Source organism: Triticum aestivum, chromosome 1D (genome assembly GCF_018294505.1).
Source record: "Triticum aestivum cultivar Chinese Spring chromosome 1D, IWGSC CS RefSeq v2.1, whole genome shotgun sequence".
NCBI classification, from domain to species: domain Eukaryota; kingdom Viridiplantae; phylum Streptophyta; class Magnoliopsida; order Poales; family Poaceae; genus Triticum; species Triticum aestivum.
Genome location: NC_057796.1, coordinates 417,185,493 through 417,203,087, shown reverse-complemented (window position 1 = coordinate 417,203,087; position 17,595 = coordinate 417,185,493). Strand labels below are relative to the sequence as shown.

At 46.3% G+C, this 17,595-nt stretch overlaps 1 protein-coding gene across 1 annotated transcript; it reads right to left on the bottom strand.

Annotated features, from left to right (window-relative positions):
* Positions 1-268: 268 nt before the first annotated feature.
* Positions 269-2,871, bottom strand: LOC123182525 (GDSL esterase/lipase At5g45910). The gene is made up of 4 exons (XM_044595129.1): positions 2,540-2,871; positions 2,091-2,446; positions 1,701-1,974; positions 269-705 (listed from the first exon to the last, which is right to left on the bottom strand). Exons 1-4 carry the CDS (start codon positions 2,784-2,786, stop codon positions 488-490), a joined length of 1,095 nt encoding a protein of 364 aa, XP_044451064.1. The 5' UTR covers positions 2,787-2,871; the 3' UTR covers positions 269-487.
* Between the last annotated feature and the right edge of the window lie 14,724 nt (positions 2,872-17,595).

The following is a 17,595-nucleotide window of genomic DNA, read 5'->3' as shown; positions in this document are numbered from 1 at the left end:
CTCTGATATGCCGGGGATACCACTCTCCTTCTAACGGTCCAACCACAGATTGGTTCGCATATGCATGCCAGACGACGAACATGGCGGGTGAAGGAAATTGACGGCAAACCTCATAGCAAATGGCTTAATGCGGAATCAGTTACCAAAATCAAGCTCAAGCGGAACTTACGAAACATAGCAGGGAAATGATGACCTCGTTTGATTCATTTCCTCAGTTCGGTTAATCAGGGGGGGCTCGAAGCCATTTCCTCAGTTTACAGTCAAACAATAACCCCAAACAACACATCTAGTATATAGTTTTATTCATTCATTCTCCGGACACAACCTAATAATTAATTAATTACCCCATGAACATCCATCATATATATTAGCTGTCACATCCGCACACGCATGACGCATCCATCGATCCCACCACACTTGATCAGAAAACGCACCAAGTCAATAAAATAAATAATAAATAAAACAAGGAATCGATAAGAAAGAATGATCAGTGCAGGATGCGGGGGCTGCAGTAGGGGCCCTTGAGCCACCCGTTGGCGATGGAACGGTACGCCGCCTCCGTGAGGTGGATGCCGTCCCAGATGAGGTAGTTCTGCGGGTCGGAGCAGGCGCTCGCCCCGGCCATGCCGCACCTCGCCTTATTGTTGTAGTTGTACTTGCCCTGCCCGCCGGCTCCGCAGCACACCTTCAGCCCGTACTTGAGGCCTGAAAACCACACACACCAAAGCCATTTCTATTAGCCCATCCTGCTTGTCCTTCATTTTACTACTACTGCCAATCAGTATGCGTCCTGGTGCGTGATCCAGACCGCTTTGTAACGTACTGATGGGTGATGACCATGAGGAGACGATTATAGTACGTGATGGATGAGATCGTGCACAGTATCATGAACATGGGCATGCTAGCATTATTAGTTTCGTGAACATGACTTTCCGGAGCATCTCTCTGTCAAATTATACGCCGTTATACCTGGAAAGACGAGCTCGTCACATGCATGTACAGTGCTTTAGCATCAGTGTTATATACTATACTATACGCACACTGTCACGCCCTCATTTCATAATAATTGGATCGTGCATGCGTTAGCTAGATGGGCATGCATGCATGCCAACTGGTTAGATGGGTATTGATTCCCAAATTATATGGACAGGACAGAGACAGGGGTCATGGTCCCAAGAGAGAGCATATATAATTCGACCACTAATTAGCCGAATGAGTCGCCGGTGGGCTAAGAATCCAGGAGACCATATCTTCCAAAGCTTATTGTGCATGCACCTTGGAGCTAGCTTTTCTCTACGTCAAAGAAAGCTGGACTGTGACTCAACTTTGGATAAATGGACGTCTCCCGCGGAGTAGCTAGGTAGCTAGGCTATGAGCCGTGCGTGTGCGTGCATGGCCCCCGTGTGCCCTAGCTACCTGTCTACACCTACTGAATGAACGTGCGTGTCGTGATCACCGAAACTTCAACTCTGTCACGGCAGCTCGATTCCTACTTCACATGTGTTGCCTTGCTGCTCCGGACAGGGATGTTTGGATGGGCACAACGACTTTACACAAGGATGGATATTCCTACTCCACATGTAGTACAAGAATGCACCGTGTGGGAGCAAGATTTTAAACATAAGAAGATGTACGTATGTATGCTTGATATGGATAGATGTAACTTGTAAAGTTTTGATGACGAAACTGTGTCAACTTACCGAAATTCTGAGGGGCCCGGATCATCTGGATGACCTGCGCGTAGAAGTCGGCGTACATGATCCTGGTGTGGGGGTAGGTCCTCTGGAGGTTGGCGAGGCTCCGCCGGAGCAGCGAGTTGTGGTGGGCGGAGAGCTCGTTGTAGCTCTTGAGGCACCCGTCGCCGTCGTAGTCGCCGGCGTTGGAGGTGCCGTAGAGGGTCAGGTAGATCGGGAAGCACCCGATGGGGAGCACCCCCGGCACCACCACGTCCATCGCGCCTAGTCTGATCATGTTCTGCACAAAAATACGTACAAATTAACACAGTGTCAGATGATCACATCAGCCACCTACCTGAGAGGAGCCGGTGAGATTAGTGAGTGAGGTGGTGGACAAAGTAGGGGGTAGGTTACCTCGAGGCCACGGACGATGTGGCTGACGACCCGCGGCACGTAGCCCCTCACGTCGGCCATGGTCCGGCCGGAGAAGAGCGCCGCGTTGTAGTCGTTGCCGCCGAACTCGCCCACCACGAACAGGGACTTGGAGAGATGCCTCTTGCAGTCCTTACCGCAGGCGGACGGGAGGAGCTTCCGGAACCACTGGATCTGGGTGTCCAGGGGCCCGTTGTTCCAGATCTTGTCGCTGAGGCCGATGGACTGGAAGAAGCCGAAGTCCATGGTGGTGGCGCCGATGATCGCCATGTTGGCGCCCTTCTTGAAGTCGCCGCCGGCCTTGGACGCCGGCAGCAGCGGCAGCCCAAAGTGCTCGGCTGCACACACACATATACACCAACTTTGTCACGTTCACCATCATTGCGGCCACCATCTTTACAGTTTACGTAGACTGGGTGGTAGGCAGGTACCAAGGAAGTCGACGATGACGCGGCCGTCGGAGCAGCGGCCGGTGGGGCGCTTGAAGAAGGTCTCCCCATAGGGCGACTGCCCGGTGGTGAGCCACGACGGGCAGCCGCCGACGCAGAGGTTGCCGGTGTCGGAGATGGAGTCGCCGAAGCTGTAGATGGCCTCGTACCGCTGCGCCCCGCCGTGACGGAGCGCGCACAGCAGCACCACGGCGCCAAGCAGCGCGGCGGCGGCCCTCATCGTCGCCATGGCTCACTATCACTGTAACTACCAGCAACGCACGTGTCGGGGTCGCACGAGACGACGATTGTTGGTGTGTGTGGTTACTTTGGGCAGATCCGTTGGGATTTATAGGCGGGCTCGGGCGGCCGTTAGGACGTCGCCTTCCCCGGTGGACTGCTGCTGCTGCTGCTGGGGGCGGCGTGCTGCAGCTTCCAGCCATATTCGTCCCTTCACTGACGACGCCGGCCCTGCTGCAGCGCAGCAGTCTGTCACTCACGTACGCATCTTTGCGATATTGCGTGATACGTAAAGCGTTTTAGACTCTTTTGGTCTCTTTTTATCTGCTGCTAGTCGCTTTGCTGATGGGTACAGCGCCTTTAATTTTTGTGTTGATTGGTCGACTGGGATGCTTGACAGGTGAGAGCTACTTGTAACTAGATATTTTAGGCCCCAGCAGCGAAAGAAAGACATTTTAGGACTTGGGTTACTCAGTGGCTAAGGGCAACGAACGAACTTTGATGCTAAACACATTAAATTTGTTAATTTCAACTAGCACAAATGTCCGTGTGCACAAATGTCCGTGTGTTGTAACGGGAGACATTGTTGTCCATGTCATGCGTCCATTTATTTCGATCTGTCCCGCCCTATTGTCCTCCTTCTCTTCTCGTGTGCTTTAGTATGAGCTCCCATGCCTGTTGGATGATCGAATTATGCAACCGATACCGCACGCGGCTCTCTTTTCTAAATCGTGCCCGATATATTAGTTATCGCACACGTTTCACTTTCAGATACATGATTTCATTTTTATGCCTTCATCGCACATAGTTCGACGCTAAATTGGGCGATTAGGTGAGGCTTAATAGCACCATTCAACAACAGCAGTGGTTGCACGCTAGTGGTCAACAAACGTCGCTTCGCCAGTATATAAGTTTTAAGATTGCAGAACGGTAACTAAGACAAGATTCTTCAGATTGGCTTGTCCACTGACACAACACAGAGCTGTCTTACTCTCTAACACATGCATGTGTAGTGATGCACGGCTGGGTCCAAGCTGTTGATTAATCATTTCGGTGAGTCAGGAAGAAGGGACTACATCTTGGATCAAGGAAGCTGCGTGAAGATGCCGATGCCGTTACGTACGTGTGTTTGGTTTGCTGTAATGGGGTCGAAAATTAGAGCAGTTGGTGACTTCATGTGCGTCATGTGTGCATGTTTTGTACGAAAGGCAGACTGCTCACTACCGTGACTGGCTGGACTGAGCCACTGAGGTGCGTACGTTTATCCACATGATCACACTTATTACGAAGGTCGTACGTAAAGAACGAGAAGCTCGGCCAGAAAAATGAAAAGGTACAAAAGGGCAAAATAAAATAGAATGCATAGTTAGAAATGCCATTGCAACCCAATGTCCAAGTCTACCGGGAGATCGTCCACACAATAATTGAAGGTATATATGGAACAAGGAGAATCAAGAGAGCACAATCTTCAAAGCAACCCATCGACGCTACCTACTCCACGGTGGCGACGCCGCTTTACTTTCCGAAGGCGGTAATAAGGACCCATCCTCCCAAACCAGGCCCTGTTTCTAAGCAAAAGCACGAAATTTTGCTTCGGATTGGGCGGCGTGTTGGGAACGTAGTAATTTCTAAAAAATTCCTATGCACACGCAAGATCATGATGATGCATAGCAACGAGAGGAAAGAGTGTCGTCCACGTACCCTCGTAGACCGTAAGCGGAAGCGTTATGACAACGCGGTTGATGTAGTCGTACCTCTTCACGATCGACCGATCCTAGTACCGAACGTACGGCACCTCCGCGATCTGCACATGTTCGGCTCGGTGACGTCCCACGAACTCACGATCCAGTAGAGCTTCGAGGGAGAGCTTCGTCAGCACGACGGCATGATGACGGTGATGATGAAGCTACCGGCGCAGGGCTTTGCCTAAGCGCTGCAACGGTATGACCGAGGTGGAATATGGTGGAGGGGGGCACCGCACACGGCTTGGAACAATTAACTTGTGTGTTCTAGGGTGCCCCCTGCCCCCGTATATAAAGGAGCAAGGGGGAGGCCGGCCGGCCCTTGTGGCGCGCCAGGAGAGGAGGAGACCTCCTCCTAGTAGGAGTAGGACTCCCCTTTCCTACTCCTACTAGGAGGGGGAAAGGAAGGAGGAGAGGGAGAAGGAATGGGGGGCGCCGCCCCCCCCCCTTCCCTAGTCCAATTCGGACCAGAGGGGGAGGGGCGCGCGGCCTGCCCTGGCCGGCCCCCTCTCTCTCCACTAAGGCCCATGTGGCCCATTAGTTCTCCCGGGGGGTTCCGGTAACCCTCCGGCACTCCGGTTTTCTCCGAAATCACCCGGAACACTTCCGGTGTCCGAATATAGCCGTCCAATATAACAATCTTTATGTCTCGACCATTCGAGACTCCTCGTCACGTCCGGATCACATCCGGGACTCCGAACTATCTTCGGTACATCAAAACACATAAACTCATAATACCGATCGTCACCGAACTTTAAGCGTGCGGACCCTACGGGTTCGAGAACTATGTAGACATGACCGAGACACGTCTCCGGTCAATAACCAATAGCGGAACCTGGATGCTCATATTGGCTCCTACATATTCTACGAAGATCTTTATCGGTCAAACCGCATAACAACATACGTTGTTCCCTTTGTCAACGGTATGTTACTTGCCCGGGATTTGATCGTCGGTATCTCAATACCTAGTTCAATCTCGTTACCGGCAAGTCTCTTTACTCGTTCCGTAAAGCATCATCCCGCAACTAACTCATTAGTCACATTGCTTGCAAGGCTTATAGTGATGTGCATTACCGAGAGGGCCCAGAGATACCTCTCCGACAATTGGAGTGACAAATCCTAATCTCGATCTATGCCAACTCAACAAACACCATCGGAGACACCTGTAGAGCACCTTTATAATCACCCAGTTGCGTTGTGACGTTTGGTAGCACACAAAGTGTTCCTCCGGTATTCGGGAGTTGCATAATCTCATAGTCATAGGAACATGTATAAGTCATGAAGAAAGCAATAGCAACATATATACTAAATGATCAAGTGCTAAGCTAATGGAGTGGGTCAAGTCAATCACATCATTCTCTAATGATGTGATCCCGTTAATCAAATGACAACTCATGTCCATGGCTAGGAAACTTAACCATCTTTGATTCAACGAGCTAGTCAAGTAGAGGCATACTAGTGACACCTTATTTGTCTATGTATTCACACATGTACTAAGTTTCCGCTTAATACAATTCTAGCATGAATAATAAACATTTATCATGATATAAGGAAATATAAATAACAACTTTATTATTGCCTCTAGGGCATATTTCCTTTAGTCTCCCACTTGCACTAGAGTCAATAATGTAGTTCACATCGCCATGTGATTTAACACCAATAGTTCACATCACCATGTGATTAACACCCATAGTTCACATCGTCATGTGACCAACACTCAAAGGTAATCTAGTTCACGTTGCCATGTGATTAACACCCAAAGAGTACTAAGGTGTGATCATGTTTTGCTTGTGAGAGAAGTTTAGTCAACGGGTCTGCCAAATTCAGATCCGTATGTATTTTATAAATTTCTATGTCTATAATGCTCAGCACGGAGCTACCTTAGCTAATTGCTCCCACTTTTAATATGTATCCGGATTGTGACTTAGAGTCATCCAAATCGGTGTCAAAGCTTGCATCGACGTAACTCTTTACGACGAACTCTTTATCACCTACATAACCGAGAAATATTTCCTTAGTCCTCTAAGGATAATTTTGACCGCTGTCCAGTGATCTACTCCTAGATCAAAATTGTACTCCCTTGCCAAACTCAGGGCAGGGTATACAATAGGTCTGGTACACAGCATGGCATACTTTATAGAACCTATGGCTGAGGCATAGAGAATGACTTTCATTCTCTTTCTATCTTCTGCCGTGGTCGTGCTTTGAGTCTTACTCAACTTCACACCTTGCAACACAGACAAGAACTCCTTCTTTGACTATTCCATTTTGAACTATTTCAAAAACTTGTCAAGGTATGTACTTATTGGAAAAACTTATCAAGCGTCTTGATCTATCTCTATAGATCTTGATGCTCAATATGTAAGTAGCTTTACCGAGGTCTTTCTTTCAAAAACTCCTTTCAAACACTCCTTTATGCTTTCTAGAAAATTCTACATTATTTCCGATCAACAATATGTCATTCACATATACTTATCAGAAATGATGTAGTGCTCCCACTCACTTTCTTGTAAATACAGGGTTCACCATAAGTCTGTATAAAACTATATGCTTTGATCAACTCATCAAAGCGTATATTCCAACTCCGAGATGCTTGCACTAGTCCATAGATTGATCGCTGGAGCTTGCATATTTTGTTAGCACCTTTAGGATCGATATAACCTTCTAGTTGCCTCATATACAACTCTTCTTTAAGAAATCCATTAAGGAATGTAGTTTTGACATCCATTTGCCAGATTTCATAAAATGTGGCAATTTGCTAACATGATTCGGACAGACTTAATTAAGCATCGCTACGAGTGAGAAAATCTCATCGTAGTCAACACCTTGAACTTTGTCAAAACCTTTTTCGACAAGTCTAGCTTTGTAGATAGTAACACTACTATCAGCGTCCGTCTTCCTCTTGAAGATCCATTTATTGTCTATGGCTTGCCGATCATCGGGCAAGTCAACCAAAGTCCACACTTTGCTCTCATACATGGATCCCATCTCAGATCTCATGGCCTCAAGCCATTTCGCGGAATCTGGGCTCATCATCGCTTCCTCATAGTTCGTAGGTTCGTCATGGTCAAGTAACATGACCTCCAGAACAGGATTACCGTACCACTCTGGTGCGGATCTCACTCTGGTTGACCTACGAGGTTCGGTAGTAACTTGATCTGAAGTTACATGATCATCATCATTAGCTTCCTCAATAATTGGTGGAGTCACAGGAACAGATTTCTGTGATGAACTACTTTCCAATAAGGGAGCAGGTACAGTTACCTCATCAAGTTCTACTTTCCTCCCACTCACTTCTTTCGAGAGAAACTCCTTCTCTAGAAAGGATTCATTCTTAGCAAACGAATGTCTTGCCTTCGAATCTGTGATAGAAGGTGTACCCAACTGTCTCCTTTGGGTATCCTAGGAAGACACATTTCTCCGATTTGGGTTTGAGCTTATCAGGATGAAACTTTTTCACATAAGCATCGCAACCCCAAAATTTAAGAAACGACAGCTCTCCGATTTGGGTTCGAGCTTATCAGGTTGAAACTTTTTCACATAAGCATCGCAACCCCAAACTTTACGAAATGACAGCTTAGGTTTCTTGCCAAACCATAGTTCATACGGTGTCATCTCAACGGATTTAGATGGTGCCCTATTTAACGTGAATGCAACTGTCTCTAATGCATAACCCCAAAACGATAGTGGTAAATCGGTAAGAGACATCATAGATCGCACCAAATCTAGTAAAGTACGATTACGACGTTCGGACACACCATTACGCTGTGGTGTTCCGGGTGGCGTGAGTTGTGAAACTATTCCGCATTGTTTCAAATGAAGACCAAACTCATAACTCAAATATTCACCTCTACGATCAGATCATAGAAACTTTATTTTCTTGTTATAATGATTTTCCACTTCACTCCGAAATTCCTTGAACTTTTCAAATGTTTCAGACTTTATGTTTCATCAAGTAGATATACCCATATCTGCTCAAATCATGTGTGAAGGTCAGAAAATAACGATACCCGTCGTGAGCCTCAACACTCATCAGACCGCGTACATCAGTTGTATTATTTCCAACAAGTCTGTTGCTCGCTCCATTGTTCCGGAGAACGGAGTCTTAGTCATCTTGCCCATGAGGCATGGTTCGCAAGCATCAAGTGATTCATAATCAAGTGATTCCAAAAGCCCATCAGCATGGAGTTTCTTCATGCGCTTTACACCAATATGACCTAAACGGCAGTGCCACAAATATGTTGCACTATCATTATCAACTTTGCATCTTTTTGGCATCAATATTATGAATATGTGTATCAACACGATCGAGATTCAATAAACCATTTATTTTGAGTGTATGACCATCGAAGGTTTTATTCACGTAAGCTGAACAACAATTATTCTCGGACTTTAAATGAATAAACGTATTGCAATAAACATGATCAAATCATATTCATGCTTAACGCAAACACCAAATAACATTTATTTAGGTTCAACACTAATCCCGAAAGTATAGGGAGTGTGCGATGCTGATCATATCAATCTTGGAACCACTTCCAACACACATCGTCACTTCACCCTTAACTAGTCTCTGTTCATTCTGCAACTCCCGTTTCGAGTTACTACTCTTAGCAACTGAACCGGTATCAAATACCGAGGGGTTGCTACGAACACTAGTAAAATACACATCAATAATCTGTATATCAAATATACCTTTGTTCACTTTGCCATCCTTCTTATCCGCCAAATACTTGGGGCAGTTCCGCTTCCAGTGACCAGTCCCTTTGCAGTAGAAGCACTTAGTATCAGGCTTAGGTCCAGACTTGGGCTTCTCCACTTGAGCAGCAACTTGCTTGACGTTCTTCTTGAAGTTCCCCTTCTTCCCTTTGCCCTTTTTGTTGAAACTAGTGGTCTTGTCAACCATCAACACTTGATGCTTTTCTTGATTTCTACCTTCACCGATTTTAGCATTGCGAAGAGCTTGGGAATTGTTTTCGTCATCCCTTGCATATTATAGTTCATCACGAAGTTCTAGTAACTTGGTGACAGTGACTAGAGAACTTTGTCAATTACTATCTTATCTGGAAGATTAACTCCCACTTGATTCAAGCAATTGTAGTACCCAGACAATCTGAGCACATGCTCACTGGTTGAGCTATTCTCCTCCATCTTGTAGGCAAAGTACTGTCAGAGGTCTCATACCTCTTGACACAGGCATGAGTCTGAAATACTAATTTCAACTCTTGGAACATCTCATATGCTCCGTGGCAAAACGTCTTTGAAGCCCCGATTCTAAGCCGTAAAGCATGGTGCACTAAACTATCAAGTAGTCATCATATCGAGCTTGCCAAACGTTCATAACGTCTCACTTGCTCCTGCAATCGGTCTGTCACATAGCGGTGCATCAAGGACATAATTCTTCTGTGCAGCAATGAGGATAATCCTCAGATCACGGATCCAATCCGCATCATTGCTACTAACATCTTTCAACTTAGTTTTCTCTAGGAACATATCAAAAATAAAACAGGGGAGCTAAACGCGAGCTATTGATCTACAACATAGATATGCTAATACTACCAGGACTAAGTTCATGATAAATTAAAGTTCAATTAATCATATTACTTAAGAACTCCCACTTAGATATACATCCCTCTAATAATCTAAGTGATCACATGATCCATATCAACTAAACCATGTCCGATCATCACGTGAGATGGAGTAGTTTTCAATGGTGAACATCACTATGTTGATCATATCTTATATATGATTCACCTCGACCTTTCGGTCTCCAGTGTTCCGAGGCCATATCTGCATATGCTAGGCTCATCAAGTTTAACCCGAGTATTCTGCGTGTGCAAACTGGCTTGCACCCGTTGTATGTGAACGTAGAGCTTATCACACCTGATCATCACGTGGTGTCTCAGCACGAAGAACTGTCGCAACGGTGCATACTCAGGGAGAACACTTGTACCTTGAAATTTAGTGAGAGATCATCTTATAATGCTACCGTCGAACTAAGCAAAATAAGATGCATAAAGGATAAACATCACATGCAATCAATATAAGTGATATGATATGGCCATCATCATCTTGTGCCTCTGATCTCCATCTCCAAAGCACCGCCATGATCACCATCGTCACCGGCGTGACACCTTAATCTCCATCGTAGCATCGTTGTCGTCTTGCCAACTATTGCTTCTATGACTATCGCTACCGCTTAGTGATAAAGTAAAGCAATTACATGGCGATTGCATTTCATACAATAAAGCGACAACCATATGGCTCCTGCCAGTTGTCGATAACTCCGTTACAAAACATGATCATCTCATACAATAAAATTTAGCATCATGTCTTGACCATATCACATCACAACATGCCCTGCAAAAACAAGTTAGACGTCCTCTACTTTGTTGTTGCAAATTTTACGTGGCTGCTACGGGCTGAGCAAGAACCGTTCTTACCTACGCATCAAAACCACAATGATATTTCGTCAAGTATGTGCTGTTTTAACCTTCAACAAGGACCGGGCGTAGCCACAGTCGATTCAACTAAAGTTGGAGAAACTAACACCCGCCAGCCACCTGTGTGTGAAGCACGTCGGTAGAACCAGTCTCGCGTAAGCGTACGCGTAATGTCGGTCCGGGCCGCTTCATCCAACAATACCGCCGAATCAAAGTATGACATGCTGGTAAGCAGTATGACTAGTATCTCCCACAACTCAATTGTGTTCTACTCGTGCATATAACATCTACGTATAAAGCTGGCTCTAATACCACTATTGGGGAACGTAGTAATTTCAAAAAAAATCCTACGCACACGCAAGATCATGGTGATGCATAGCAACGAGAGGGGAGAGTGTCGTCCACGTACCCTCGTAGACCGTAAGCGGAAGCGTTATGACAACGCGGTTGATGTAGTCGTACGTCTTCATGATCGACCAATTCTAGTACCGAACGTACGGCACCTCTGTGATCTGCACACGTGACGTCCCACGAACTCACGATCCAGTTGAGCTTCGAGGGAGAGCTTCGTCAGCACGACGGCGTGATGACGGTGATGATGAAGCTACAAGCGCAGGGCTTCGCCTAAGCACTGCAACGATATGACCGAGGTGGAATATGGTGGAGGGGGGCACCGCACACGGCTTGGAACAATCAACTTGTGTGTTCTAGGGTGCCCCCCTGCCCCCGTATATAAAGGAGCAAGGGGGGCGGCCGGCCCTTGTGGCGCGCCAGGAGAGGAGGAGTCTGAAGGAAATATGCCCTAGAGGCAATAATAAAGTTATTATTTATTTCCTTATATCATGATAAATGTTTATTATTCATGCTAAAATTGCATTAATCGGAAACATGATACATGTGTGAATACATAGACAAACAGAGTGTCACTAGTATGCCTCTACTTGACTAGCTTGTTGATCAAAGATGGTTATGTTTCCTAGCCATAGACATGAGTTGTCATTTGATTAACGGGATCACATCATTAGGAGAATGATGTGATTGACTTGACCCATTCCGTTAGCTTAGCACTTGATCGTTTAGTATGTTGCTATTGCTTTCTTCATGACTTATACATGTTCATATGACTATGAGATTATGCAACTCCCATTTACCGGAGGAACACTTTGTGTGCTACCAAACGTCACAACGTAACTGGGTGATTATAAAGGTGCTCTACAGGTGTCTCCGAAGGTACTTGTTGAGTTGGCGTATTTCAAGATTAGGATTTGTCACTCCGATTGTCGGAGAGGTATCTCTGGGCCCACTCGGTAATACACATCACTATAAGCCTTGCAAGCATTGTAAGTAATGAGTTAGTTGCGGGACGATGTATTACGGAACGAGTAAAGAGACTTGCCGGTAACGAGATTGAACTAGGTATTGAGATACCGACGATCGAACCTCGGGCAAGTAACATACCGATGACAAAGGGAACAACGTATGTTGTTATGCGGTTTGACCGATAAAGATCTTCGTAGAATATATGGGAGCCAATATGAGCATCCAGGTTCCGCTATTGGTTATTGACCGGAGACATGTCTCGGTCATGTCTACATAGTTCTCGAACCCGTAGGGTCCGCACGCTTAAAGTTCTGTGACGATCGGTATTATGAGTTTATATGTTTTGATGTACCGAAGGTAGTTCAGAGTCCCGGATATGATCACGGACATGACGAGGGGTCTCGAAATGGTCGAGACATAAAGATTGATATATTGGAAGCCTATATTTGGACGTCGGAAGTGTTCCGGGTGAAATCGGGATTTTACCGGAGTACGGGGAGGTTACCGGAACCCCCCCCCCCCGGGATGTAATGGGCCTATTGGGCCTTAGTGGAGAAGAGAGAGGGCAGCCAGGAGGTGGCGTGCGGCCCCCCTTGCCCCAGTCTGAATTGGACAAGGGAAGGGGGCGGCGGCCCCCCTCTCCTTCCTTCTCTCCACCTCCTCCTTCCCCCCTTCTCCTACTCCTACTAGGAAAGGAGGAGTCCTACTCCCGGTGGGAGTAGGACTCCCCCCTTGGTGCGCCCTCCTTGGTCGGCCGCCTCTCCCCCCTTGCTCCTTTATATACGGGGGCAGGGGGCACCCTAGGACACACAATTTGATCATTGATCTCTCCCAACCGTGTGCGGTGCCCCCTCCACCATAATCCACCTCGGTCATATCGTAGCGGTGCTTAGGCGAAGCCCTGCGTCGGTAGCTTCATCAACATCGTCATCACGCCATCGTGCCGACGAAACTCTCCCTCGAGCTCTACTGGATCGTGAGTTCGCGGGACGTCACCGACCTGAACGTGTGCTGAACGCGGAGGTGCCGTACGTTCGGTACTGAGGCTCGGTCGATCGTGAAGACGTACGACTACATCAACCGCGTTGTCATAACGCTTCCGCTTAACGGTCTACGAGGGTACGTGGACGATACTCTCCCCTCTCGTTGCTATGCATCACCATGATCTTGCGTGTGCGTAGGAAATTTTTGAAATTACTACGTTCCCCAACAGTGGCATCCGAGCCAGGTTTATGCATAGATGTTATATGCACGAGTAGAACACAAGTGAGTTGTGGGCGATACAAGTCATACTGCTTACCAGCATGTCATACTTTGGTTCAGCGGTATTGTTGGATGAAGCGGCCCGGACCGACATTACGCGTACGCTTACACAAGACTAGTTCTACCAACGTGCTTTGCACACAGTTGGCTGGCGGGTGTCAGTTTCTCCAACTTTAGTTGAACCAAGTGTGGCTACGCCCGGTCCTTGAGAAGGTTAAAACAGCACTAACTTGACGAACTATTGTTCTGGTTTTGATGCGTAGGTAAGAACGGTTCTTGCTCAGCCCATAGCAGCCACGTAAAACTTGCAACAACAAAGTAGAGGACGTCTAACTTGTTTTTGCAGGGCATGTTGTGATGTGATATGGTCAAGACATGATGCTATATTTTATTGTATGAGATGATCATGTTTTGTAACCGAGTTAACGGCAATTGGCAGGAGCCATATGGTTGTCGCTTTATTGTATGCAATGCAATTGCCCTGTAATTGCTTTACTTTATCACTAAGCGGTAGCGATAGTTGTAGAAGCAATAGTTGGCGAGACGACAACAATGCTACGATGGAGATCAAGGTGTCGCACCGATGACGATGGTGATCATTACGGTGCTTCGGAGATGGATATCACAAGCACAAGATGATGATGGCCATATCATATCACTTATATTGATTGCATGTGATGTTTATCTTTTATGCATCTTATTTTTCTTTGATCGACGGTAGCATTATAAGATGATCTCTCACTAAATTTCAAGGTACAAGTGTTCTCCCTGAGTATGCACCGTTGCGAAAGTTATTCGTGCTGAGACACCACGTGATGATCGGGCGTGATAAGCTCTACGTTCAAATACAACGGGTGCAAGACAGTTTTGCACACGCAGAATACTCAGGTTAAACTTGACGAGCCTAGCATATGCAGATATGGCTTCGGAACACTGAGACCGAAAGGTCGAGCGTGAATCATATAGAAGATATGATCAACATAGTGATGTTCACCATTGAAAACTACTCCATCTCACGTGATGATCGGACATGGTTTAGTTGATATGGATCACGTGATCACTTAGATGATTAGAGGGATGTCTATCTAAGTGGGAGTTCTTAAGTAATATGATTAATTGAACTTTAATTTATCATGAACTTAGTCCTGGTAGTATTAGCATATCTATGTTGTAGATCAATAGCTCGCGTTTAGCTCCCCTATTTTATTTTTGATATGTTCCTAGAGAAAACTAAGTTGAAAGATGTTAGTAAAAATGATGCGGATTGGATCCGTGATCTGAGGACTATCCTCATTGCTTCACAGAAGAATTTTGTCCTTGATGCACCGCTAGGTGACAGACCGATTGCAGGAGCAAATGCTGACGTTATTAACGTTTGGCAAGCTCGATATGATGACTACTTGATAGTTTAGTGCACCATGCTTTACGGCTTAGAATCGGGGCTTCAAAGACGTTTTTGAAATGCCACGGAGCATATGAGATGTTCCAGGAGTTGAAATTAATATTTCAGACTCATGCCCGTGTTGAAAGGTATGAGACCTTTGACAAGTACTTTGCCTACAAGATGGAGGAGAATAGCTCAGCCAGTGAGCATGTGCTCAGAATGTCTGAGTACTACAATCACTTGAATCAAGTGGGAGTTAATCTTATAGATAAGATAGTGATTGACAGAGTTCTCTAGTCACTATCACCAAGTTACTAGTACTTCGTGATGAACTATAATATGCAAGGGATAACGGAAACGATTCCCAAGCTCTTCGTGATGCTGAAATCGATGAAGGTAAAAATCAAGAAAAACATCAAGTGTTGATGGTTAACAAGACCACTAGTTTCAAGAAAAGAGCAAAGGGAAGAAGGGGAACTTCAAAAAGAACGGCAAGCAAGTTGCTGCTCCCGTGAAGAAGCCCAAAACTAGACCCAAGCCTGAAACTGAGTGCTTCTACTGCAAAGGAAATGGTTACTGGAAGTGGAACTGCCCCTAGATACTTGGCGGATAAGAATGATGGCAAAATGAACAAAGGTATATTTGATATACATGTTATAGATGTGTACTTTACTAGTGTTTATAGCAACACCCGCGGTATTTGATACTAGTTCAGTTGCTAAGAGTAGTAACTCGAAACGGGAGTTGCAGAATGAATAGAAACTAGTTAAGAGTGAAGTGATGATGTGTGTTGGAAGTAGTTCCAAGATTGATATGATCATCATCGCACACTCCCTATACTTTCGGGATTAGTGTTGAACCTAAATAAATGTTATTTGGTGTTTGCGTTGAGCATGAATATGATTTGATCATGTTTATTACAATACGGTTATTCATTTAAATTAGAGAATAATTGTTGTTCTGTTTACATGAATAAAACCTTCTATGGTCATACACCCAATGAAAATGGTTTGTTGGATCTCGACTGTAGTGATACACATATTCATAATATTGAAGCCAAAAGATGCAAAGTTAATAATGATAGTGCAACTTATTTGTGACACTGCCGTTTAGGTCATATTGGTGTAAAGCGCATGAAGAAACTCCATGCTGATGGGATTTTGGAATCACTTGATTATGAATCACTTGATGCTTACGAACCATGCCTCATGGGCAAGATGACTAAGACTCCGTTCTCCGGAACAATGGAGCGAGCAACTGACTTATTGGAAATAATACATACTGATGTATGCGGTCCGATGAGTGTTGAGGCTCGCGGTGGGTATCGTTATTTTCTGACCTTCACAGATGATTTGAGCAGATATGGGTATATGTACTTGATGAAACATAAGTCTGAAACATTTGAAAAGTTCAAAGAATTTCAGAGTGAAGTGGAAAATCATCGTGACAAGAAAATAAAGTTTCTACGATCTGATCGCGGAGACAAATATCTGAGTTACGAGTTATTGGGGAAAGTAGCAATAATTCAAAATTTTCCTACGTGTCACCAAGATCAATCTAGGAGATGCTAGCAATGAGAGAGAGGGAGTGCATCTTCATACCCTTGAAGATCGCTAAGCGGAAGCGTTACAAGAACGTGGTTGATGGAGTCGTACTCGCGGCGATTCAAATCGCGGAAGATCCGATCTAGCGCCGAACGGACGGCGCCTCTGCGTTCAACACACGTACAGCCCGGGGATGTCTCTCCTGCCTTGATCCAGCAAGGAGGAGGGAGAGGTTGAGGAAGAAGGCTCCAACAGCAGCACGACGGCGTGGTGGTGGTGGAGTGACAGTTCTCCGGCAGGGCTTCGCCAAGCACACGCGGAGGAGGAGAGGTGTTGGGGAGGGGAGGGGCTGCGCCTTGGGAAAGGTGTGACTGCCCTCCCACCCCTCCACTATATATAGGGGCAAGGGAGAGGGGGGCCGGGCCCCTCAGATCCCATTTGGTGGGAGGGGCGGCGGCCAGGGGAGGTGGCTTGCCCCCCAAGCAAGGGGGGGCGCCCCCCTTTAGGGTTTCCCCCAAACCCTAGGCGCATGGGCCCTAGGGGGGTTGGCGCCCAGCCCACTAAGAGCTGGTTCCCTTCCACCTACAGCCCATAAGGCCCTCCGGGGCAGGTGGATCCTTCCGGTGGACCCCCGGAACCCCTCCGGTGGCCCCGGTACAATACCGGCATACCCCGAACACTTCCGGTGACCGTATGATGACTTCCCATATATAAATCTTTACCTCCGGACCATTCCGGAACTCCTCGTGACGTCCGGGATCCTATCCGGGACTCCGAACAACCTTCGGTAACCACATACTATTTTTCCATAACAACTCTAGCGTCACCGAACCTTAAGTGTGTAGACCCTACGGGTTCGGGAACCATGCAGACATGACCGAGACATCTCTCCGGCCAATAACCAATAGCGGGATCTGGATACCCATATTGGCTCCCACATGTGCCACGATGATCTCATTGGATGAACCACGATGTCGGGGATTCAATCAATCCCGTATACAATTCCCTTTGTTAATCGGTATGTTACTTGCCCAAGATTCGATCGTCGGTATCCCAACACCTCGTTCAATCTCGTTACTGGCAAGTCTCTTTACTCGTTCTGTAACGCATGATCCCGTGGCTA